Raw genomic sequence first — 27,273 nt, forward strand, 5'->3', positions numbered from 1 at the left:
ACACATGGAGTAGATGCCAGTTATCACATGAGGGAAAAATCAGGCACGCAGATTAGTTTAGTTCCACTTCTGGGTGCTTTCACTCTGAACCATACTTATCAAGATGACGTTCTTCTACTGCATATATGAATTATAAATTATACTAGATTATAGGTTTTAAAGGTGTGTGTAGCTAAGTGCTATAATGCTACCCCAAATAGCTGCCTGAATGAAGACATGTACTTTAATATAACACTTTAAAAAGTGTATTTCGTGAGATGGACTGTCTATTTTATGTACAATTACAAATCACTTTTATTTTTTCAGACTGTAAAGTAATTTTGAATACAGACTAATATTGGGAAAATAGTGAATAATGTTAAATTGTAGGGCAAATTCAGAAAGCCATGCTGTGATTTGAGCAACTATGCCTTCTTGTTTAAAATGCTGGTTTCTTATGTAGTATGGAACAATTCTTATTTCCTCTGAAACATTGATTATGCATATATTTGGGGGGGGGGGTTTTGTGTTTTTTTTGTTTTAGTTTTAGCATCACGAATAATTCCAGGTTGGAATTAGAGATCATGTTTTGAGGACAGGAAAAAGCTTGCACATTGTATTGGAATTTTGATTTATTATATAATTATATAATTTAATATATATGTTATACTCTAATATTGTAATTTGGGCCTTAAAAATAATTTTCTACTTTGAAATTTCTCACCAATGACTCCTTCATTCACCTCTAGAACCATCAGCACTGGTTCCAACTCATTGGCAAGTGAACCAAATCTTATCTATTTCTCTCCCTGAATTGTGATCAGAGTAATTTTAAATACTTGCCTTGCAGAGGAAATAAACTCCTGCATTCTTAGGGAAAACTGTTCAACGGAAAGATCTGACAATGTAATTTTCAAATAAGTTTAAAGAGTTGATGACTTAAATGAATGTGAATTCTTATTTACCTTTTACTTTGAGCTTGGCTACTATTTTCCATTAATAGTGTTTGGTACGTTAATTGCTTCGTTCAAGCTCCTGTCAGCTTTCTAGTAGGTAAGTGATACTCCCTCAAACCCCACTTTGGTATGCATTTGAAGAAACATAAAGGGTCAATCTAGGTTTTCCTAAATCTATCATTTGAGGATATGAGTTTATTAATTGCTTTATGTTTATATATCATTTCTGACTTTTAACCAAAAATATAATGAATTCAAGGTAGTCATTATATGTCTAGATTAGTTGGGCATATTAGAGACTTTATGTATCTTCCATCATAGAAATTGAATATCTCCAAAAGAAAGAAAGAAAGAAAGAAAGAAAGAAAGAAAGAAAGAAGAAATAAAAATGTCTTCATAGTGGGTATGATCTTATATATGGAAAAATTCTAAGGAATCTCTAAAAATCTATGATTAATAAGTGAGTTTAGCAAAGTCACAAAATACAAGGCCAAAATTCAAAAATCAATTTTATCTCCATTCTAGAAACAATCAGAAACAAATTTAAAAATCCATACCACTTACAATAACTTGAAAAAGCATGAATAGAGGTAAATTTAACAAACTATAGCCACAACCTTACACTGAGCACTGGAGCGTATTACTGAAAGAAAGTAAAGAAAACCTAAATAAATACAGACATGCACCATCTTCATGGATCAGCTCAATATTAGGATGTCAGTTTTCCACAAATGGATCTATAGATTCAAAGCAATCCCAAATCAAACATCAGTGGGCTTTTAAAAGAAATTGATAAGCTGACTATAACATTTATATTAAAATGCAGATAACTTATAAGAGTAGTCAAAATAATTTGGGAAAAGATACACAGAGTTGGAAAATTCACACCACCTAGTTTCAAGATTTACTATACAGTAATCGAGGCAGTGTGGTATTGGCACAAGGATAAATACACCAATAGAATAGATTGGAAAAGTCCAAAAATCAGCCCACAGGTATATAGTCAACCGATTTTCAACAAATGTGCTGAAGTAATTCAGTGGCAGTATTGAATAGTTTTTTCAACAAATGGTGTTAAAACAGCTGGTTATCTATTTAGAAAATAATGAAACTCTACCTTTATCAAATATCATGCATGGAAATTAATTTGAAAGATAATAAAGACATAAGATAAAATCAAAACATTAACACTTCTAGAAGAAAAATAGGAAAAATCTTAGCTATCTTAAATGAGGCAAAGATTTCTGAGGAAACAAAAGGGACAAATCTTTTAAAAAATGATAAATTGGACTTCCTTGAAAGACACAATTAAGAAAATTAAGAGGTAAACCACAGATTGGGAGAAGATAATAAATCAGACAGACAGATATACATGCATTATTTGTATGTATCTATGTGTATTTGTTATTTAGAGTATAGATAGATGAGGATATGCATCCAGAATATATAAAAAACCATTACGGCTCAATAGTAAAAAGCCAGACAACCATTTTTTTTTAATTGGCAAAAGATTTGAAAAGGTATTTCACTGGAAAAGATATATGAATGGTCAATAAGTGCATGAAAAGATACTCACATTATAATTGGTCATCAAAGCATTGGAAATTAAAACCATTATAAGGTTTAAAGTGTAAGGTTAAAAGACGAAACTAAGTGTTGATGAGGATGTAGAGCAACTGTAATTTTCATGCTTTGCTAATAGGAATATAAAATGGTGCCACAACTTCGAAAACGCGTTTAGCTATTTCTTTAAAAGCTGAGCATATACTACCATACAACATTAATTCCACTATTAGTTATTTGTCTAAGGGAAATGAAAATCCATGTCCCCACAAAGGTTGGCACACAAATGTTTACACTAACTTTGCCCATAATATCCAAAATGCAACTCGACTATCCATCAATAGAAGAATAGGTAAGCCAAATGTAGTACATCTGGTACCAGGAATAACAAAAAGAATGAATTATTGATACTTGAAACAGCATGGATAAGTCTCCAAAACATTATGGGGAGCCAAGGAAGTGAGACACTCTGTGATTCCATTTTTATGAAACTATAGAAAAAACAAATCTAATATGGGCCCAGGGTGAGGAGGATTTACCAGAAAAGGAAATGGGATATTTTAGGTTGATAGACATTTTCTATATCTTTATTGATGTGGTGATTACAGTTTTATACGTTAGTCAGACTTATCAAATTGCACATTTAAAATAGATGCATTTTATTATGTGTAAATTATAGGATGAATAAGGATGGAAATTAGAGAAGTTACAAATTCTACTTATAGTTGATCCCTTAGGAAAAAAAGTCAAGTGATAAATGAGCACCTGAGCAAGATTTCAGAATCCTGTTTGAAACTACATAAAAATACTGCTATAAAGACAATTACTAACATCTAAGTATAAAAATTTTTACTTTTAGTGCATTTGTACAGAGAATGGTGGTATATTTCATTTAAACTTATGATCAAACATAGCAACCTATTGTAATCAGAGGAAAGCGTCAGTTAAGTATAGAAACAAGATTAAACAAAGAGACACATCCAAAATAATGAAATTAAATGATATATAGAAACTAAATCTAAATCATGTGTACTACTCATATATTTTTAGAAAAATAGCCATATATTAGTGTGAAAAGATGTAAAGAAGTGAATATTAATTTGTTGAGCCAGACACATAGTATTGATAAGGATGTATCATAAGTAACTGTAGCTTGCGATAAGTAAATGACTTCCCTTCTTTTTACTTTATACTTTTTTTCTTACAGTAATTAATATGAACAGATATTTCCTTTGTCCCTTTATTTCCTGAAACCACACCCTTCCTCATAGCGCCTCTTTCTCCAAAAGTGAATTTTCAAATTTATCACCTCTCCTTTAGTTTTTCTTTTCTTTCCCCTTCTTTTTTGTATCTCCAAAGTTATAGTAACTTAGCAAAAGTTAATGCCCCTCTTCACTTACCCACCTAAGGCTTGTTTTTGAAGCAGTTTTTGCATTGTAAAGAGGACAGTATTGTGGAAATGATTCTCAAGTCCAATTGTATGGGAAATTATGAGTTTGCTTCCACTTTGTAGGGCATCAAAAATGTATGAAGTACTGTAGAATGGATTATATCTCTTTAGTCTTCTCCCAAAGTAATTTGTTTATTGTCCTTTACCTTTCCCCTTTCTTTTCCTTTGGGCTGTGTCTGGAGTAACCTGTTCAGTTGCTCAGCGAACCTCCCCTTCCCGCCCAGGCATACCATTTAGAGTGCGTTGTGATATTATGTTCTTGAGCCTTGATGGACCATGATAAACTATCAAGCTTAGTTACTTTTTCTTAGCTCTCCTTTCTGCCTGGAGAGTCTTACTGTATTAGTCTCCTTTCACCTTCCTACAGATTTGTTATTGGGCGAGAAAAGCCAGGACAAGTGAGTGAGGTTGCCCAGTTGATAAGCCAGACGCTGGAACAAGAAAGGCGCCAGAGAGAGCTGCTGGAACAGCACTATGCCCAGTACGACGCCGACGATGATGAGGTAAGCGGCGCTTGCAAACATCCTTCCTGCCTTTCTTCCCACCGTGTTCCTACTTTACAAAACTCTTTTCCGGGAAAAAGTAGGATAGGTTCTTTGCAGTTTCTCAAGGAGAACGTGTCTACATTCAACTCCACAGAAAATAAATATTACTTACATTTGTTATTAACTGATGAATCAAGTAATGGTATCCTATTTACAGCATGAAGACTTTGGAGTCAAGGAAGTCCTCTTTGTGCTATTAAAAGAAATTCACTGAAACAAAAAAGAGCGAAAAAACCAAGATGCGAATGGTAGCTGTCTTTATTGTTGGAATTTGGTGATGTTCTCTCTCTGCTTTGTATTTTTTTGATTTCCCCCCAATTTTCTACAGTGAGTTTGTAATGCTTTTTGAAAAAAAAATGAGTAAACATTTTGATTGAAAAAAGACACACGCATACATACACAAACATACACAGGAAAGTACTCAAAAATGCTGAGTGTTTTCAGGTTTCTTTTTTCCAGGAGAAGAAAGGTCTTTGGATCTGCTCACTGTGATTTGTGCTAACATAATGCAGAACAAAGCCTTTCCACCAGCATATATTCCTTAGAGTAGATACATATTGGAATAATTTTGCATCCTGCTCTCTGTAGAAGATCAAGTAAATGAATAGAAGCTAACCCCCAAGTGAAAATGGCTCTCTGGAACCCTTGTGCGTTATAATGTAATGCAGATGCTGGTCTATTTCTAATGTAAATGCCAAATGTACATTGATATAATGGGACAACATGCTTTATTATAAACATGTTTAAACATGAATGTGTTTCATATTGGCATGTCAAAAAAAAATCCATCAATAATTTAATCATAGTATTTCATACTCCATAAACATAGTAAATATTCAGGTAAAACATATATTATTTATACCAGCTGATGTAAGGACAGTGCAACTTCTTATATTCAACCTCTGCTCATCTGAATATATTCTTTTTCCAGAGCTTTTTTTTTTTTTTTTTTTTTTGGTTTCTAGCCAGGACATAGTGAAGATTAATAAACAGACATTGAAATTTTACGTATTTTTAGTCTGGAATGTTTTAACCCAAATGTATATTAGTTTTTTATATGAGTGTAATTTAATGAGGATGTATTCTCCATTTATTATAGTAGAAAAGTAAAAGTGGTGCATCAGTTAACTTTTGACCAAAGAATAAACATTACAAAGTCTTCATGTGAATGAATTAGTCTCTTAGAATCTTATATAGTTGATTTAACTTTTCACTTTCAGAGTGCATCTGAAATGGCAAGTATTTTTTTTTATTCTGAGATATTACATATGAAAATGTTATTTTGGATTTAAAAATTAAAAAGCAAAAAAACCAATTTTGTCAGATATTTAAATTTTCATCTTACCTATTAGTCTTCAGTTCTCTGTGCTAGTGTTTTGTGTTTTATCAGAGACACTGATTTGGTTTGGCTGCAAGCCTGTTTTAGGATTGTAGAATCATTCTCTGCAGCTTTGGTTTTTACCTGCTCATTCTGCTAGAAAGAATTTGGAGGTGAGGTTCGGGGCAGTTCTGATGATATCAAGTGGGGGAAGACGAGGAAGCCAGGCTTCCCAGGCTGTGGGCCTCAGTATCTTTGGCTTTAAGAGATTGGGCTAAAATTCTGAATTCTTTCTAGCTTTTACTGGTCCATGAATCTGTGAAATAAAACATCAAGTCTAACAAGGAAAGAGGTAAAATAAGATAGCTCTTTAAGGCTCTCCTAGTGAAAATTTTAGATCATGTGCTACATATTACATACTTCCAGTTATTTTGAGGAACTGATTCCATTCAGCCCCAAAAGTTTTCAACTCAGGCCCCTAAAGCTGTTTGCTTGATGTTAGATTTTCTCCAATTTGAGTAAATGCAAAATGAGTGTTTGTTACTCAACTTTTATACCTAAGAGCACATCATAAAGATTTTTTTTCGTTTGCCTAGTTTTTTTTTAAAGAAAGCAAAGTTGATTGTCACCTGAGCAGGTATTTTTCAGGACTAAGGAAGGTAAATAAATATTCAGTGCCTGGCACTTTGCAAGGTGCATTTCCCTGGATTTCATATAATCTTTACAGCACACAGAAGAGACTTTTTTTTTTTTTCTAAAAATGAGGCAAACAAAGCAAATGAGGCTTTTTCTAGTCATACAGCCAGTAGTTGGCAGATTTAGTATGGGAATAGAGTCTTCCTGTCTCCAAAGTTGGGACTTTTTACAACACTTTGCTGTTTTTGAATGGAGTGGGCTGATGAGTCTGTCTTTGTTCAGGCACACACAGAATAACTGGGGAACGAGAGATGTTGGAAAGAGGATTCCTGTTTCGAGTGATGGAGTTTCTTGTAATACTTAGGTTATGTGATTCTTTATTCCGTATTTCTAATAATGGGGGAATCAAGTGCTTGGAGAATTAATCTTATTCTAGGTAGATAATCCCTAAGTATCCTGTGAAGACAGGACTTTAGAGAAGAATAATTGAGTATATGATTTTGTTTTTTAAATTAGAGTTTAGCTCTAGGTTAAACTTTTTGTTTTGTCTTCAAGTTGTAGAAATAGAAATCAGATGCTTGCTACTATGTTATTCCAAGTAACCTTCACTTCACTGAAAAGGTCAAGGAGTCTTTTTCTTTGTCTCTTTCTCATGCTCCTCTCTGACTTATAATTCTCCCTTTCTTGTGTGTTGCCAAAACATGCTCAGTTAAAACCAACTGTTAATTTTCTGTGCATAGGAGAAATGAAGCTGTACAAATAATGAAAATCCACTCTTGCGTAAATATTTTATCTCCTTGATTTAATTTTTTTACTAATAGTACCAAATAGTGTTAAATCAATTTAAGTGGTATGCCCCTATTTTTTATTTACTCTCTCCCTCTTTGTTAATGAAAAGTAAAATGGCCAACAGACATAATGAAGGTGAGAAGGACCAATATTGGTTATCCAGTGGGTAAATGGTCCTTGAATAACTGAGTTAATTTTATATGTAATTGAACAATGTATTGATTTACACATCATTGTTAATTCTGAATTGTGTAATCAATCACTTGGCTTCTCACTTTTCTTATCATTTATGGAATCATCTTGTGATTTCAAAGTTAGAATCATTTTTATTTCACAATATCCCCTGTGACATTCCCTGGGCCAGCCAGGAAAACCTCTAATTAAATGCAGGACAACTGAGTTCATCCAACTAATTTCCAGAGCCAGCGCTTAGATCAGCATTGTCTACTGAAGGATAGATAGCTTCTGGTTTGGGTCAAATCATCCAAGGTTGATTCTAACTTGGAACTTGTCACATTGACAGAGGGGAGTTGCTTGCTTGAATTGCCTATGGGGAAAACATTGCAATGTGAGAAATATATCCTGAAATTGTAAAAGTACAGTAGTTCTCTATCAAAACCATATTTAGGATTAAGAATACCTCATCATGTATAGTGTGTGCTTGCATATAGCTGTTTTAATGCTTTAGGAAATTATAAGTGGTAATTCAGCAGAATTCAAAATTTATAGATAATTCCCAAACTTTATTGAAATCTCTGCTCTTTATGATTTTTTCCCGAATATTTAAACCAGAAGAGTTTAAAGTAAGCAAACAACCAAATCAATTTTAATTTACATTCCTGTTTCTGGTTACTCTCTGTTAAACATTGTGATAAAAAAAATAAATAAATAAAAAGGGCTCTGCCTGAAGAGCAGAGAAGAGTAAAAGCCTGAAGAGTAAAGGGCAGGATCCTGTAAAGAAGAGGAAGATTAAACCTGAATAATTGAAATATAGATCTGAATATATCTGTAATTAGCAACTGCATTTCTGAATAATAGAATTATTGTTCATTTCTTTTTCTTTCTTTCTTTCTTTCTTTAACAATCTGGAAGGTAACGATGGAGGATTTCAGTAAGCCCCTCACACAGTCAGCACTATCCCACGAAATTCTGGGGGTATGGTAAATTTTTCAACTAGATTTTAATTTTCAATAACAAATTTAATCTCCTGTCATACTCCACAACTATCAATGTCTAGCCTTTCAATGGTGGGATGATGTAATTTTGATATATGTTTTGTGTAACATGGGTCATGTATGTAAATTGTAGGTAGATGTTTCTATCCAAGATCACTATGCAATGTGAAATACAGTTGGGCTCAGACTAGAAATGAAGTATGAACTGGTGCTGTACCACTTTTTTGAATTAAGAAATACCTATGGTCGTTCACATTCAAATAAACTATTTTACATGCACTTTGCAATTATATGATTATTTTGGTTTGCTTCTTTAAATATACTCTTAAAATATTATGTTTATTACATTTTAAAATCTTAGATTATAGGTGTTATTTCAGAGTCTCTTCGGGCAGTAGTTTATAACAAGGTTAATCATCACTCTAGAAACCGAGCCTCCTTCTCTTAAAGCATAATTTAATCTCACTTCCATAATTTTTTTCATTACTGGAATTAATATCACTATAACTATATCATGAGAACAGTAGTTTAGTTTTTAGAATATTTTAAAGTACTGAATATGATTTAGAGCAGCTGCCTACATGGATATGCATTTTTATTGCTTGTGTTAACATTAATAACATTAATAATTAGAGACAGAAATATAGTAGAAGCTGTGGTTTGCGTAAGTGTTGAATGATTTATAAGAATATAATTTTGAGGTGAAAAGTATTACAGGGATAACATTAAATTTGACTCCTGCTGTTTGCTGTTCCTGGTTGGAAACAGCTTATGTTGTGTGAAAAAGAGATTGCAGTTACTATGGATGGCCTTTTAATAATGTGGATTGAGTTTATACTGTTCTTAATGTTGAGAACCTATGAGTGGGGGGCATTCTCTCAGTTCTCAAACGTTTGTGTTATAGCAGGCACCAGAACTTCAATGTTTTTTCTGTCCTTTATCTTTAGGCTGCTCTCTTTAATAGGGAAAAAGCCTTCTTTAATTTTTGTTGTCAACTGTTTTAGAACACTGTGGCTGAATTGCAAGGAGTGTCTGGCAACTGCAATAACAATAACAACTATTTCCTTAAGGTTTGTTTTTTTTGGTGGAAAATAATGCTTACCTGTACTTTTCTGCTTCCTGTGTGAAATTAAATATTCTATGTGTCTTATTAACTAGCTGTGTGCTCAGAAGAACTCTAGAGCCGTGTGTTTTCTATGTTGAATGATAGTTGGAGAAATTATCATTTGAAAAATAATATTTAATTCTGAAATATAGCACGTATTACAGGTACAGGTTCTGCAAGTTGGACTCAATCCTTAACGTTTAACCATGGATGTTTTTAACCCTTAACACTTTAAGTATTTTGTAATTTATATTAAAGGGGAAGAAAAAGATACCCAATAACAAGGCTGTAAATGTTTATACAATACAGTGTTTTTAAATCCAATGTTGTTATTTTAGAAAATAATCTTTGGATATAGAGTTTTTAATTTTTCAAAAACTAAATGCACAGTATCTTTAAATTATACAAGTACTTATTTGCATGATTTACACAGTGGACATAGGAAAATGTCTAAAAACGTATTACACTTCAAGTGACAAAATAATTCTCACTATCTTTAGCTGCTAGTAACAGAAATGGGAGAGCTTAAAAATGGAAGTCAAGTATGTTTAAAGTGGAGATTGGATTATGGTGATAAGAGGAGCCTGAAGAATAGGAGAAATATAAGACCTTTTTAACAACTTGTTTATAGACTCCAATTTGGATCTTTAAAACCATTAAATTTAATTACACCCTTTAGTTTGTGATCCCCAAATCTACAGTACTGGTCGTTGTCACTGAAACCTAGAATCATAAGATGCTTGGAAAACATTTAGATGAAGATTGTATCCATGCTTGATCTAGCCTAAGCAGTGTAAACGTATACACACACACACACACACCATCTCCTGGAGTTAGACATCCTCCTATACTTGAAAGATCTTCTTTAGAAATATATTCTTTGTATGTGAAAAAATTATTATTTATAATATTGAGCACAGACAGGAAGATGGATAGTGTCAAGGGAAGATAGAGGTTAAAATAGAAACCTTTGCCTACATATTGTCATCTTTTTTGTAGCTTATTTTCTTTATTTTATCATAATGCAAGTGATTTGAATATCTTCATGTTATTTTCTTTCCAACTATCACATTGTGATGATATTTATTCATGAGTGAGTTACAAAATACTAAATAAACTCTATCAAATTTTCTATGCCATTAAATTCCTCTGAGAATATAGACTTTGTACATCCTAGAAATCATGCTAGAACAATTCTATAGTACAATGACGAACAGGCTTTGCAGTGTTAGAGATGTCACAGAAATAACAGGAATGACAATATTTTTCCAACTTTAAGAATATTTGTAAGTTGAATATAGTTTTATACCAAAAAGTTATAGGATGTAAAAAGGCACCACTGGAGATGGGCCTTATCAGCCTTACTGTCCAGTGGGCCCGAGGGATCCTGTGGCTTCGCCATGCCTCTGCTCCTTCTCTCTTCTCTTCCTGGAATGCCATTCCCTGCACTCATTCTTGGTTGCCCTTGTATGCCCGGTGATCCTGTTTACTTTTCAGGGCTCAGTTTAGGTTTCATGTGTCTTCTCTACAAAGCCTTCTTAGACTGTCTCAGCTGGGCTGGGGCCCCTTTTCTGTATGAGTCAATAGTACTGCACATCTCTCTCTACCATTATTTACCCATAAATATCCCCCACTAGTTTATAATCTCTTCAGTGACAGGTTTCAGTAGCTGGTTGATTTTTAATACATACCAGCCTGAGCCTAGCGCTGGGCAGATTAGAGGAAGCCAAGAAATTGAACTGAATTGAATCACTCAAAGGACGTTAAGATGAAAATTGGAGAATAGAGTTAAATGAGGAGAATAAAATTTAGTTAGGAGCATAATCTGAAATAAGGAGGCAAGACTGGCGTAGAGTACATGGGAAAAGGATTGTCAAACCTGGCAAGACTAGAGATTAGAGATAGGGACTGAGGAATAATCTGTACTTGTCCTTTGGTATTTGGGATTTAGCACCTTTCTGTGGGATTTTACCTCCACATTTTAATTGTTTTGAAAGAACGTGAATTTGCAAGAAGACCTTGTCTCTATCACACTGCACCAAAATTGTTTGCACATAAAACCAGAAAAAAAATGAATATACATACTTCATTCCTTGAAAATCTTTGGACTTCAGCAATAAGAATTTGGTCACTCACATTGACATGACTTCTTTTTAGTCATAACTGCATAAACATACAATAGAAACAGAGTAGTTGAAATGGCCTAAGTGATGTCAAGATCAATATTGCATAGATAGCCATCTTCTCTTATTTTGCCCAATAGCCATCAATCATAGAAATCTCTTTTCTTCAGCAGTAAGAACTAAATGGTGACCTGACCAAAGACCAGTGTTTCAAAGCAGCTTTATTATGGAGGTTTAGTAGGTCTGATAAGTATTACATTTATTTTAAGCTGATACTGATGCTTGTAAGGGTAGTGGTAAAAACTCTTAATAGATTTCTGAAATTCCAGGTCTTAAAGAGATTAAAAAATTATCTTATTGACATAAAATTGACAGAGTAAAATGTTTGGATCTTTAGAATATAATTCGACTTTTTATCATTATATATTCATATTTCATATATTAGCGTCAGTGTTAATGAGGGATAATTTATATACAATAAAATGCACCAATTGTAAATGTATTTATGTAGATAGACAGTTTCATGAATAACCACCACCACAATCAAGATACAGAACATTTTCATGACCTCAAATAATTTTCTTATAGAACTTTGCAGTTACTCTTAGCCCAAAGCAAATATCTATCTGTTTTCTAACATTATAGATTAATTTTGTCAATCCTAGAATGTCATTTGAACAGAATCATAAAGTACACACTTCTCAATATCTGGCTTCTTTCATTTTCATAATGTTATATTTATTGTAAGTATTCTGCATATTATGATGAGACTGTAATTGATACTGCTTTGAGTTACAGTAGACAAAGCCCAGGGCCTACCCAAAGTGGGATGTCTAATTGGAAACCCCCATAGTGAAGCTTGAGTCCCATGGGCTACACTACTATATAAGATGAAAATAAAATCTAAACTCCACTATGTGAGAAACTGCCTTGTTAAACCTTGATGCTGGATAGAAGGGAAGAAAAAATTTTTCCTGAGACATGTTGATCACAGCAACCTGAATTTATGCTACCTTTAAGAGAAAAAAAAATACCCTTTATCGAGTATTCATCTTCAGTCAAAGCCTAAATGTTAAAGTTTCAAAAAAATGAGCTTACAGTTTCAAAGTACAAATCACCATGAGTAACAGACAACAGAAGAGGGTGGATGCAGGGAGGAAGTAAAAAGGGAAGGGAGAAAAAAGGAGAAAGGAAAAAAAGATAAGATCCCAATTATTTTATCAATTATACCAAACTGGAACCGGTGTCTCCAGTCCTGTATAACTTCTTCCAGAGGACAAAAATGAAAGTAGAACAACTCTGATACTAGGAATATAGTAAAACCTTGAGGGTGTGAGATGTATGAGGTAATGAGGTATAACCTTGGTACCAAACCATATGATGATGATAAAGAAGACTTACAGGCCTATCCTATTCATAAAACAATGCAAAAAGAAAAAGCCTAAATAAGATATTAACAAATCATATCCAAGAACATTTAAAAGAGAGATTATGGTGACATAGAGTTTAGCCAGTAATGCAAGTATGGTTTCATATTTGAACATCAGTCACTACTTGTATTTGACATCATACTAGAAGGCGAGAAGTAAAAGAAATAGATTGGAAAAAAAGAAATACATTGGAGAAGAAAAAATAAAACTTTTTTTTAAGTTTTATTTATTTTTTGAGAGAGAGAGACAGTGTGAGTGGGGGAGGGGTAGAGAGAGAGGGAGACAGAGAATACCAAGCAGGCTCCGTGCTGCCAATGCAGAGCCCAATGTTTGGCTCAAACCCACGAAGCCACGAGATCATGACCTGAGCCGAACCTAAGGGTCTGACACTTAACCAACTGAGCCACCCAGGTTGCCCCAAGAAATGAAACTGTTATTATTGCAGGTGATGTGATTATCTATTTGGAAAACCTCAAATATACCTAAAGATCAATTACTAAAATTATAAGATTTTAGCAAATTTGTTGGGCATATAATTAATATAAAATATAGCATGTATTTCAATGTGTCTACAGAGAGAGGATATAACTTATAAATTATTAATTCCTTTGGTAAAAGGCAAGACCTTGCCTAATAAAACATAGGCAAGACCCTCAGGGAAAGAATTTTATTGAAATATATTAAAGAAGGCTTATATGAAAGGGAAAAGAAGCCTTATTCATGGATTAGAAGACTCAGTAGTTTAATTGAGTCAATTTTCTCTAAGTAGATTTATACATTCAATGCAATGCCAGTGAAAAGAATTGTAAAGAATTTAAAAATAGAATTTGGTAAGCTATTGCTATAATCCATAGGAAATCCGAACAATGCACCAAGAAAAAAAAGTAACATTTCACATGCCTTAGAAGAGAGATATTTATTACTAAGCTGTAGAAATTTAGTCCCTGGAGCAAAAGAAGGAACAAGTTGGTCAAGGAGTCCGGAAGCAGTCCCTCACATACATGAAAATTGGATTAGTCATGCAGATCACACTCCAGGTGAGCTGGGGAATGTTAGGCTTCTTAGTGAAGAGAAAACAGTGTAGTTGCAATCCCCAATCTCAGTCTGTATCTAAAAATTCACTCCAGGTGGGTCAACTATTTAGATGCAAAAAGAAAATTTAGAAGACACTGTAGAAGACTATCTTTATGACCTCATTGTAAGAAATGTTTCTACACAAAACACCTAAGAAAGCAAAACTATAAAGGAAAGGATTGAGAAAATTGTATTAAAATTAAGAACTTCTGTTCATCAGAATACCTTTATGAAAGCAAAAAGGCAGACCAGAGGCTGGAAGAAAATGTTTGAAAAATAAGTAACTGAAAGAGAGTCATATAAAAAATACTTCTGTGAGCCAATAAGAAAAGAATAGCATTGGCTTTAATGATCATGTCATAGAAGAGGAAACCTCAGTGGCCAATGAACATATGAAAAGATGCCTGAACATATTAGCAATCAGGATGTAAAAATTAAAAACCAAAATGAAATACCATTTGATAGCTACTGAATTGATTTAAATGGAATATTTTAAGTTTTGGTGAGGATGTGGAGTAAAAGGAACTTTTATTCTCTGCACACAGGAATATTCATCGGCCCGTCCACCTTGAAAAACAATTTGACATTATCTAGTAAGGTTGACTTCTTCTAAATACTTAGTAAAAGTCTTATATACATGAACTGTAAGAATTGTTCTAATACTTTTCTTATAAGAGAAAAAAATTGGACACAACTGCTATCTCTACCAACAAGAGAATGGGCAAAAATACTGTGGTGTATTCTTATAGTGGAATGATGTACAGAAGTGGTTTCAGCAATCCCATGGCAACTGGTAGAATCTCAGGGACATACCATTCAAAATAAAAAAGGCACAGAAGAATACAATAGAATTCCACTTATATGAAGTTTAGAACCATTAAAAACAAATGATACATTGTTTTGCTATACGTAAATATGATAAAACTGAAGAAAAACCAAGAATGATAAAATCCAGCAGGATTACTTTGAAGGGCAAGCAACTAAAACAGGAAAGCACACACAAGAGGACTCTACAATGTGGTGATACTGCTCCTTTTCTTGTACTAGGTTGTTCATTGGTAGTGCTTTATCTTTATTCATATACTGTCTATATGTTTTGTAAATATTCTGTCAACTCAATATTTAATGAAAAATTAATATCTGCCATGGACAGTTCTTACATTTAGCTGTTATATGGATACAAAATGACTCCGACCTAGTTCCTGCTCCCCAGCATTTACAAAATGACCCTACAACTCTGTCTCAAACTTGCCTCAATGTGACAATCTCATGGTACTTCTTTAAAATTACACATTTCCCCACCCAGCCTCAGACCTAGTGAAACAGAATATGCATTGTAGCAGGCCTCGGATTATGGGCGTTTGTGGGAAGGAGTTAGCTGCAATCATAGCTGGAGTTGTCCAGCCTAAAGACGCCAGGAAAGCTGACCTTTGAGTCCTGGTGTTGCAGGGACTTTGTCAGAAAGAATTGCTGCCATGAACCACCAGACAGCCGTGAGGAAAGGAGTAGACTTATTCTCTCTGAAAGGAAATTGTAAAATCGAGATAGTGTTTATCATCAATTCATAGATAATCCATAGAAGTACCATCAATGATGTTTGTATTGATTTTACCTTTTCATTTCTATAACTTCTGGTTAGCATTTTTGCAACCATATGCATCACTTTGCATTTTCCAAGATTCAATTAGTTGTAGAATTACAGAATTATTAAAGTAATCGTATAACATGTACCACTTTGGTTCCTGTAGTTGTTCTCTTCTGCAGATTATAAATTCAGGGAAATACAAATCTCTCTGTCCCTTCCCACAGTTCTGCTGGCATCAGAATAAGCGCTTCATTGTTTCCTTGGCAAGTAAAATGAAACTCAAGGAAGGCTGCCAATTTGAAATTGCAGTGTGACATTTGAATTACAGAGGTCTACTTTGGTCTGTTGACTGTTTAATTCTGGATCTCAGTGGGAAAAATAGGAATCTTTAGTTCCCTCCTCATATAGAATGTATTTATCAGGGACTTAAAGACAGTGGCATTATATATTAGTGAGTAGGTAGCATTTGTTAAGAGGAATCGAATTAGGAATATTGACTCATGGAAAAATATAGTTTACACTCCCAAGAAGCTCACTATTTTGTTTTGGAAAACAGTAAATATATATAGTAAAGAATTTAAAGCACTTTCAAGGCAACCTGTCAAAAGGCTAGATAAGCATAGTGTAAAAGAATCATCACAGTGAAGGATGTACAAAATAAAAGTATGAATTTAGATTTGTGGTGTTAATTTTTATTTGCAAGAAGTTTTTTGTGGTTTTTGTTTGTTTTCTGTAACCTAGAAGTTGGGTCAATTTTGGATATGTTCAAGAAGTAAAAAGACCAGTTTACCTGCAGGCAGAGTATGTGGAAAGGAATACTAGTTGGACCGTCTTTAAAAAGGTAAATTGGACAATATTTTAGGGACTTTAAAAATCAGCTGAATTTCTAGACTTTTTTTCCCATTAATAATTGGGAAACAATTCTCCATGAGACCTTCATATTTCTGAGGCACTGACTGCCCTTTGTTCTGGACTATCCAGTGTTTGTGTAGTGAACAGTCTTAGAAGGTACAGGTAGTCTTCTCCCCTGGAGCAAGGGTGGTAACGTTGCCTGTTATAAAAGATGCAGGTTACCTAGCTCAGGGTTCCTCTCCACACACACCTGCTTATGCAGGTATCATCCAGCCTTCTTCTCAGCACTCTTCGGAAATTGGGGTTTGAGGAATCAGCACAAAAATATGTCTGTGTCAACTAGTACAAAGACCTATTCTGGGTTAGAAGAACGTTCTGACCTTGGTCGGACCACAGTCCTAGAGAAACACACTGACATCTAGCTTGAAAGGAAGGGATTTTCAATTGTCACACTCAGGAGCCTGGGAAATCCTTAGAGCTTTAGTGAGTTCAGTGTGGAGGTTATGAAGCAAGGCATATTATGCTAATTAAGGAGAAATAGCAACAGTCGGGCTGCCTTGTGACTCAGCCCCTCCTGCAGTTTATTATGCCAGCTGTAGTCATTCAGACAGTACAAGGTCTCAAAGTATTTTGTGGTGCATCTTAGTTGCTATAAGTATTGTCAGAACATGAACGGGGAGGGGCAGAGAGAGAGGGAGACACAGAATCGGAAGCAGGCTCCAGGCTCTGAGCTGTCAGCCCGGAGCCCGACGCGGGGCTTGAACTCGTGAACTGAGATATTATGACCTGAGCTGAAGTCTGACGCTTAACTGACTGAGCCACCCAGGCGTCCCAACTAAATTCTTACAGTCAGCCTCACCGCGTTGGAAAACTTCCCCATTCCTTATGTTCTAACCAAACGAAATTTAGGATTGGACTCCAGGTTGAGATAGCGCCCATAACAGTTCCTGCTATGGGAGTCAAAACTGTGACTGCTGGGTCAAAGACTCCCCAAAGCTAACTGGGTTGTATCAGTAATGATATACAGCGCTTTACATATTGCTTTAGGTGGTAGACATTGGAAGTTTGGTTAAAACAGGAGTAACTACCGCACTGCTCAAAACTGAAAATAACTGTGCTTTATTAGTGACACAGGGCTGCCCTCTGCCTCTACGCCCCTTGATACCTCCCCTTTCTAACACGAACTCAGCTGCTCTAAGGAGGAAGGTGATTAGGGATCAGGCTGAGATCTCTTTTGTCCTCCAGGGAGACTAAATGCTGTATGAACCCCTTGAGTATGCTGGGGAACTTTGGGAGGAGAGACACTCAACCTCATGGTTCTGTGGATACTGGCTCACAAATCATCACCTCACTGATGCCATCATGAGAAAGAATGACCAAATTCAACTGATGTGGTTTGGGCAGAGTTCACAGTGGGAAGGGAAACAAAACGGCCTTGTGGATGGAACCCATGCAACATAATACCACTGTGGCTTCCACTGCTATATGTATAATGGAACTGATACCTTACACATACACCTGCCCTTCTTTGTCCCATTAGTGCCAGCGGAGATTTTACTATTCAGGGATTGCCACATGGAGAACACTAATAGTAGCATATGTAGGTCACTCTCCCTGTTTCCTCCCAGACGGTCCAACAGGAACAGTATAGAATCCCAGGAACAGTATAGAATCCCAGGCAAAGAAGGAGCAATCACAGCTTATTTAAACATGTAATGGCTGCCAGACTACTCAGCCATTTCCCAGTATAACAACACTGCACGTCTGATGCAGCAACTGAGAAAAGAAAAAAAAAAAGTCAGTTATTAACCTTCTACTAAGCTCTTGTGGGAACTGAAACTACATGTCTGACCCATGGAGGCCTTGTGACCCTCTGGTCTAATAGTTTCAGTTTGGGATAGGTCAGCTTGAACTCCCTGATCAATAAAGTTGGAAAGACCCAACAAACCTGGCTTGTCAAATGGGAATGATAGATTCAAGAAAGCTACCAACCTGGCCCAGCAGCATCTTAGATTTACATGAACAAGTAGCAGCTTTCCAGTTTGTAGAAACAAGGCCTCTAGCTCAGTGAGGCCTTCAGTTCCTAGAAGTTTACTGAAATGCCTGGGCTTGGTTCACTAAGGGCTCAGCTAAGCTGTCCAAAGCTGTCTGCTAGGTTTTCCAGCCTCAGCACTAGTTATGCACACCCCAGAATGGACATGGTCACTTTGCTCAATGGGCATAACTCAAGGCCATTCTTTTGGCTCTGCCTAGTACTCCCCTTGATGAACCTTGTTATATTTTTTTTTTTACTGACTCTTGAGCTGTTGTCCATTACCTGATTAGTCTGTCACTTGGAAAATTACGGACTAACAGGTTAAGTTTGAGATGGCAAATCATGGAAACAGATTGTGGCAATTGATCAGACTCTTTGAGTTGCTCACATAGCTTCACCACAAGGGTGGTCATAAGAGGCCTTATGTATTTAAAGAAACACCATCATTATATCACATAACCCTTAGATGATTCTAGAGATCCTTCTAAAATGAGACTGTTCTTGATTACTAAGCGTTGCTTTCCTGAGTGGTAGCTGACTTATTTGTTATATGCATCGTGCAGGCAATTATTCTTAGGGTTAGACTCATTTAATTAGATAAGATGGTGCAAAATTTGTTCCTGACTTTAGGTGATGTGATCAGGGACACCACCTCAGCCCTGGAAGGCATTCAGATCAATCTCAACTTGCTGGCCAGGGTTGTTATAAGATGATAGGATTGCCCTGAATCCTAGACTTTCTTCTGGGGGCCAGTACCAAGTCTGGGCAATCACTGATACATCCTGTTATATCTGGACTAATACCTTAGGCCAAGTGAAATAAATAAAAAAGCTTAAGGATAGAGCCACCTGAGTTTCTAAGGTAAACACCAATGGTTTATAGGACTTATTTAGCCAGTAGGGTCTGAAAGCCTGGGGAATGTGGTTGATCTCAGTTACTATACATTGGACTCATTCTGCTGCTTGGAGTTCATTTAATAGTAGTCTTAATTATATGAAACGACTGAATGGATTTAGTCCCAACCACTTTGGGTCACACTGATCAGTGTAGCTGAGAGAGAATCATACTAATGGGAAAATTCACCAAAAGCCAAGATGGTATAGAAACAAGAACAGATATTATTGGGGACAGTTCCCCAGTGGGCCTGACTTCTCTGTGTGTCATGTGAGCAGAGGCACTGATAGCCTTTCTTTCATACTACCTTTTTAATGATGTTTGTATAGTGAACAGCCTTGGAAAATAGATAGTCTCTCTTTAGGGCATGTGAAAGACTTGCTTATTACGCATTATTAAAATATATATATATATATATATATATATATGCTATATATATATATATATATATATATATATATATATATATATATGCTCCCTAAGTTCAGAATTCTTCTTTTGGGGGTTAATATTTCATTTTTTTCAATAAATGTAATTATAGTTAGAAACTTAATTATTTTGGGGCACCTGGGTGGCTCAGTCAGTTAAGCGCCAGACTTCGACTGAGGTCATGATCTCACGGTTTATGAGTTCAAGCCCCATATTAGGCTCTGTGCTGACAGTTCAGAGCCTGGAGCCTGCTTCTGATTCTGTGTCTCCCTCTCTCTCTGCCCTCCCCTGCTCACACTCTGTCTCTTTCTCTCTCTCTCTCTCCCTCTCTCAAAAACAAACAATAAAGAAGAGAAACGTAATTATTTTAAGAGAATTTCTTCCAAGAAAGAAAGAAAATAAAAATCTTTTTAAAGATATTTGGTATTTGAATACTCATCAACAGATTCAATAGAGTAAAATCATTGAAGGGGGAAAGATTATAGAGCCTGAGATGGATAGAATTAGGATATTCCTAGAAAGTAAAACTTTAGAAACTGTGGTTGAAAACTGCCTCAATAGTGGAATATTACAAATTGTAGTACATGTAACTGCTATTCCTCAGCCCTCTTTTTTTTTTTTTTTAATTTAAGTGTAGTTGACACACAATGTTACATTAGTTTCAGGTATACAACACCAGTGATTTGACAAGTTTATACATATTGCTGTGCTCACAAATGTAGCTACCATCTGCCACCATGCAATGCTATTACAGTACCATTGACTATATTCCTTATGTTGTACCTTTCATCCCTGTGACTTATTCATTCCGTAACTGGAAACCTGTATTTCCTACTCCCCTTTACCTATTTTTCCCATCTCTCTACCTTCCTCCCCTTTGGCAACCATCAGTTTGTTATTTGTATTTATGGTCTGTTTCTGCTTATTGTTTGTTTGTTTATTAGTTTTATTTCTTATTTTGCACATACAAGTGAAATCATAGGGTATTTGTCTTTCTCTGACTGATTTCACTTAGCATAATATCCTCTCTGTCCATTCATGTTGTCACAAATGGAAAGATCTCATTCTTTTTAATGAATGAGGAATATTTTGTTATATATATAATTATACATATGTACACACATATTCATACCACATCTTCTTTATCCGTTCATCTATCAATGGACGCTTGGGTTGCTTCCATATCTTGACTGTTGTAAATTATGCTGCAGTAAACATAGGGGTGCATATATCATTTTGAATTAGTCTTTTTGTATTTTTGAGGTAAATACCCAGTAGGGGAATTTCTATTTTTAATTTTTTGAGGAACCTCCATACCTAAGTTCAGAATTCTTAACAAAAGATTTTAGTTCCACCCTCTGCTTCATTTTTAGGCCATGTTCTCCTGGCAGTACCCTGGGTTTGAACTTTGGAAACTAGTTCTTATTTTTAGAATCAAGATGTTAAAAACCATCAAGGTCTTAGTTCCTTTCTGTTTAATGGTCCTCTCAATTTCTCTCTTTGGTCACATTTTACCATAAGCAGCAAGAAGAAATCAAGCAGCACCTTCAACACTTGTTTGGAAATCTACTTAGCTTGATCACTCCGTTCACCGGGGACATTTCTTACTTTCTTCTCATAGAAGGTGATAATGTTGCTAAGCTTTCTGCCACTACACAAGAACCCCCCCCCATTCCTCCAGATTTCCACTTACAGTGTGTTCCAGACAATTTAGGCTTGCTTTAAGATACTCTTCAAAATCCTCCCAGCCTTCCTTCACTGCCTGTTTCCAAAGTCACTTCCACATTTTTCTGCATTTGTAATGGCAGTACCCCCTTTCTGTTGGTGTATAGCAAATTATGACCCAAACTCAGAAACTTAAAATAGGAAATATTTCTATATTACAGTATCTTTCAGTCCATTTAACTGGATGCCTCTGACTGAAGATCTGTCCCTGGCTGCAAATAAGGTGTCGGTCAGAGCCCCAGTCATCTCCATGCTCTGCTGGGGGAAGATCTCCTTCCAGGCCCACTTGCAGGTGTTGGCAGGACACAGAAGATGCACTTCCAAGCTCCCTTAGGTGACCACTGGCACACCTCAGGTCCTTGCTGGCTGCTGGCCAGAAACCTCAGTTCCTTACGATGTAGGCATCTCCACAGAGACATGCACAACCTGGCAGCTCGTTTCTCAAGAGCAAGAGGACAAAAGAGACGCAAGTCATGGTCTTTTTGTAAACTAATCTCAGAAAGGACATCCCATCGCTTTTGTTGTATTCTCGATTTTAGAAGCGAGTCACTAGGTCCAGCCCACATTCAAGGGAGAATGGATTATAGAAGAGCATGATTACCCAGGAAGAAGAATCCTTAGGGATCATTTTAGAGCCTGCCATAGTGGAAAATAGAGCCCCTGCTTTTCAGGAGTATACTTTATAAAAGGAAGGAAGAGAGGAAAAAATAAAACTAAAGAAGGCATTTAAAATACTGTAAAATCAGATGCTAACTTATAAACCGTCTATCACAATTGCTAGGAAATTTTAAGAAGGGAAAAGATGAGTTTGAGTTGTTACAAAAAAATTTATAGGCAAATCTTAAATTTACCTAGTCAGAATTTTAGGAAAAATAATTTGTCAGCAAATTATCTGAGAAGCTGAGTGCTTGAGGGCGGGTAATGTGGAACTTAGATATAGATGTTAGATGTATCTTGCTTAAGAAACATTCTAGAAGGTAGAATGAAGTGAAATATCAGAAAACATTCTGAGAACAAAGACTGACAAGAAAATTTTGAATGACTTGAGAAATGAGAGGAGTAGGGAATATATATTTTGGGCCAGGCATCATGGTGGATGTTTTACGTACTTAATTTCTTTGAATCCTCTCAATATCCTATGAGATTGGTATCTTTGGGGCCATTTTATAGAAGAGGTGAGCATAAAAGATAGAAGTTAAATGACTTGCCAGCTACCGTGCAACTGTGAAATTATTTTTTCTCTTTTGGGGCCCTTGTCTCGCCAACCCCAGAGCCCATGCTTTTTTTGCTGTCATTGTCCTGGAGAAGCCAGGGATGGTGAAAATGATCATAGTCATAAAGTCATCTAGTCTTTCAGCAAATTCTTGGCATTATGATTAATACTTTGAAAGTATCGCTACTGGCAATTCTCCCAACAACCTTATGAAGAAGATGCTGTTATTCCCATTTTATAGATGAGCAAAGAGACCAAACGGCCTAACATTACAAAACTAGGACACACAGAAGTCAACTGACAGAAAATGGAAAGAGATGCCTTTGCAGAGAAGGAGCTACTTTTGCTGAAAGCCATCTGGATGACTGGCACAGATTTAGGAATTTTAAACATTAAAGTGTTAGTTTGAGGTCTTTCTCCTCCAGAGAAAAAGCAACTCTCTTCTATTCTCTAGCAGAACTGAGTCTGAAAATATATATAACCAAATTCAGATCCAGTAAACAAATTCCAACAGAAACTGCATAATCAAGGCTATTTTTATGATTAGCACCATTTAGTTTCCCGGAATTTACCAGAGCAAACATTGCTAGAGCAAAAATTACTGCTGATGGTTGAACCTGACAACAAGAGAAAATCCCCAAAAGGGTCATTTAGGCCTGAGCTGCAGCTGTGCTCCACCATATTTCTTACTTGAAAGCTGAGAATTAACAGGAAAATCAGGGCTCTGCTGTGCTGTGCAGATGCGGCTAAAATTGTATTAATTTATTCAGCAAACATTTGTTTAGTGCCTACTATATGCCAAGCGGTGTGCTAGCCACACTGGGAGTGCAAGAATAAATCATACCTGACGCTCTCAAGGAGCTTACAGTTGAAAGCGGATAAGAGGAGAAGGCAGATATAAAAAAAGGCCCAAGTTTTATGAGTGATGCAAGGATATAGTAGAAGCATAAAGGAGTGGATTAGAAGAGCCTTAAAGCAGCAGACTCATAGGAGGAGGGAAGTAGATGAGTCTTCATCTTGCATCACTAGGGCAGGAGGGCAGGGGCAAGGGGGCGGGGCATAAGTGAGGAGAACAGAGGCCTGATAGTTTTCTTGGTCTTGGGCAGAAGCTGATGCCTCCTCCGAAACTGGGAATATAAGAAGAGGGGCAGGTTTAGGGAAAAGAAAAGCTTTGCTTCAGAAATGGCCAATTTGCTTATCAAAGATTCATGTGACACAGTAGCAGGGTCTTGTAGGGTATTGTATTTCTGAGACCAGAACTTAGCAAATATCTGGTTATAAGATGCAGACTTGGAGAAGCTTTAGTATATGTTGCTGTTGTAGGATCACCACCACGACTGGCAGCTATTGCTTGTTTTGAGCATCTACCATTGTACCACACCTTGTGCTGAACACCATGTAACTTAACCTCACAATAACCTTGTTACACTAAGGAGATGTTTTTATCCTCACTCTATAGATAAGGAAATTGAAACTTAGACCTGGAAGCTAACTTTACCAACACTGTAGAGCCAGGATTTGAATCCAGGCCTAAGTGACTTCAAAGTGAAGATTGTTTAGTTGGTCTCCACTTAACCAACTCACCAATATAACAGATCATGCCCCTTCCTTCTGTAAAACCTAAAATGAGGTCTACAGCTCTCCTGAGTGTTCAAAGCTCAAGAATGTCTACACGCTTTTGCTCCCACCAGTCAAAAGTTAGATACTCACTAAGAGGCAGAACCTGTCAGCTAGCTGCACTTATTACTGTTTTAATAAAATAAGTGCTCTGATGTAATACAAATATAATGGAAGTTGTCTAGGAATAGGAGATGAAATGCTTTGGGAAGAGACAATAAAGATGGATAGCTCAAGAAAGCCAGATGTGAGAAGGAAATGTAAAAGAGACAGACCATAAACATCTGAGGAATTTTGCATTCATTTTGCCTTGGAAGTTATCTTTTCCATCCATTTTAAGACACTGCAGTAGTTCTATAGATTGGATGCTGTGATTCTGGTTTATATAAGAAAGAGTGCATGAAACATCAGTGAGCAGACCCGTAGGCCAAACCCTTCAAAGGAGACTTCTGTGCACTTGCCCAGAGTGAGCATGTTATGAGAGAAAAGAAGAGGACAAAAGGTTTGGAGCTCACTAGAGACAGGTGCAAGTCTTCAAAGTGAATTGGATGAAAATGTTCAGAGATGTGGAAGGTAAACCTCAACACAACAGGATTATGCACCAGCATTTTGGTTGGGGAAATGTGAAAGGAATGTATTCCCATTTTTTATCCCAGAAAGCTTTACTTTATCTGTAGACTGAAAGCAGCACAGTACAGAAGAAAGAGCAAGGGCTTTGGAATGTGTTGGATGTAGCATCAACAGCATAACAAATTGTCTATCATTGGGTATAGTCTTGAGTCTCAGTTTCTTCTAATTACAGTGACATAGTAATACCTATATCTTACAGTTTTAAGGAGTGTAGTATTGGGCACTCAGTAAGTTACCAAAGAATTGCTATTCATTTTTTGTGTCTTTGGGAGGGCGATAAGAAAGTATAAGAATAGAGGCACCTGGGTGGCTCGGTTGGCTAAGTGTCCAATTCTTGGTTTCGGCTCAGGTCATGAATTCACTGTTCTTGATTGAGCCCCACATTGGAATTCTCTTTCTCTCCCTCCCCTGTTCATGCTCTCTCTCTCTTACTGTCTCAAAATTAAAAAAAAAAAAAAACACTTAAAAAAAAGGGAAGTATAAGATATTAATCAAGAAGGTAGATGAGGATTTGTGAAAAGGAACCCTTACTATCTCTGTCAGTTCTTGTACTTCTTTTAAAGTGGATTTTCAAGTTGGGACAAAGGACTTTCAGGAGTCTCTGTTTACTTGAAAGATGTTGAATCTGGCCAGAAATAAGGAGGAGATGGATAATCAATGGAAATACTTTGTTGTGGAATATTTTTTTTTGATGCAGTATTTTCCATCTCCTCTGTAAATGGCAGATTCAATCCAATCTAATTTTGAGGTTTATGAAATTCTACTAACCTATCATTCCATGTAACTTATTTTCAGATTAACCATAAAAGTAATATCCATTTTCAGTAAAGATCAAAGAATCAGAACACATTATTCTTAGTCTACTAAATGTAACTTTTTAACTTCTAGAAGATTATGAGGTTCTGTGGTAAATGCATCCTTTATTATAAAGTCTGTTTATGTTGGGAATGGTAAATGATCATCAAGAGAGAATGGCAAGATTTTTTTTTTAAGTTCTTATTTAAATTCCAATTAGTTAACGTATAGTGTAAACCCAAGTGTGCCCCTTAAATCCCCATCACCTATTTAACCCATCTGCCTACCCACCTCCCCTCTGGCGACCATCAGTTTGTTCTCTCTAGTTAAGAGTCTATTTCTTGGTTGGCCTTTCTCTCTCTCTCTCTCTCTCTCTCTCTCTCTCCTCCCTTTGCTCATTTGTTTTGTTAAATTCCACATGGCATGAGAGTTTTTAAACACCCTATCCAGAGCTTCTAATAAGTAACAGACACTAAAAAAAAAGCTATCTTGACCTTAGGATGCTTATAAGACTAATTAAAAAGACAAAACATTAGTAAATGGAAAGATGCAAAGAAAGATAAAAAGAATTTCAGCAGGGGTGCCTGGGTGGTTCAGTTAGTTAAGTTGGACGGACTTCAGCCCAGGTCATAATCACACAGTTCATGGGTTTGAGCCCTGCGTTGGGCTCCGTGCTGACAGCTCGGAGCCTGGAGCCTGCTTCAGATTCTGTGTCTCCCTCTCTCTCTTCTCCTCCCCTGCTTGTGCTCTGCCTCTCTTTCTCTCAAAAATAAATAAACATTAAAAAAGGTTTTTAATTAAAAAAAAGAATTTCAGCAGAATTGCAGATAATTTGTATACTGAGGAGAGAAGATTGGCAAAGTAAAAAAAAATGAGTCAAGAGGAAGAATTCTCTTAATAACTTACATTTATGATGGTAATTTTGATAACTAAAATGGATGACAAAGCCAGAACTATACTTAGAGATAAGAATTACATATATTGTATATACCCTAATCCTGTTATTCACTGTAAGAAGTATTAAAAAAAATAATAAATGTGACAGAATACTGCCTTCGTAACAAATGACTTAACAGGGTCTTCTTTTCTTTTATATGATTGAAAACCCCCTTAAGAGGTTATAGGTATTACCAAGCAAATGCAATTGGCATTCTTGAGTATATTCTTTTAAAACTATTTGTTGGGGCGCCTGGGTGGCGCAGTCGGTTAAGCGTCCGACTTCAGCCAGGTCACGATCTCGTGCTCCGTGAGTTCGAGCCCCGCGTCAGGCTCTGGGCTGATGGCTCAGAACCTGGAGCCTGCTTCCGATTCTGTGTCTCCCTCTCTCTCTGCCCCTCCCCCCTTCATGCTCTGTC

General features: G+C 36.1%; 1 protein-coding gene across 4 annotated transcripts in view; it reads left to right on the forward strand.

Moving 5' to 3' along the window:
* Positions 1–27,273, forward strand: part of PPP1R9A (protein phosphatase 1 regulatory subunit 9A) — a 317,596-nt gene that overhangs the window by 217,543 nt on the left and 72,780 nt on the right. For all 4 annotated transcript variants that reach the window (XM_047096569.1, XM_047096568.1, XM_047096570.1 and 1 more), the window contains exon 5: positions 4,316–4,451. In XM_047096569.1, the coding sequence (XP_046952525.1) occupies positions 4,316–4,451 (136 nt within the window). The remainder of the gene's footprint in view (positions 1–4,315; positions 4,452–27,273) is intronic.

This window comes from Lynx rufus, unplaced genomic scaffold (genome assembly GCF_022079265.1).
Source record: "Lynx rufus isolate CCGP_SWC_20201006 ecotype Redwood Valley unplaced genomic scaffold, mLynRuf1.p SCAF_4, whole genome shotgun sequence".
NCBI classification, from domain to species: domain Eukaryota; kingdom Metazoa; phylum Chordata; class Mammalia; order Carnivora; family Felidae; genus Lynx; species Lynx rufus.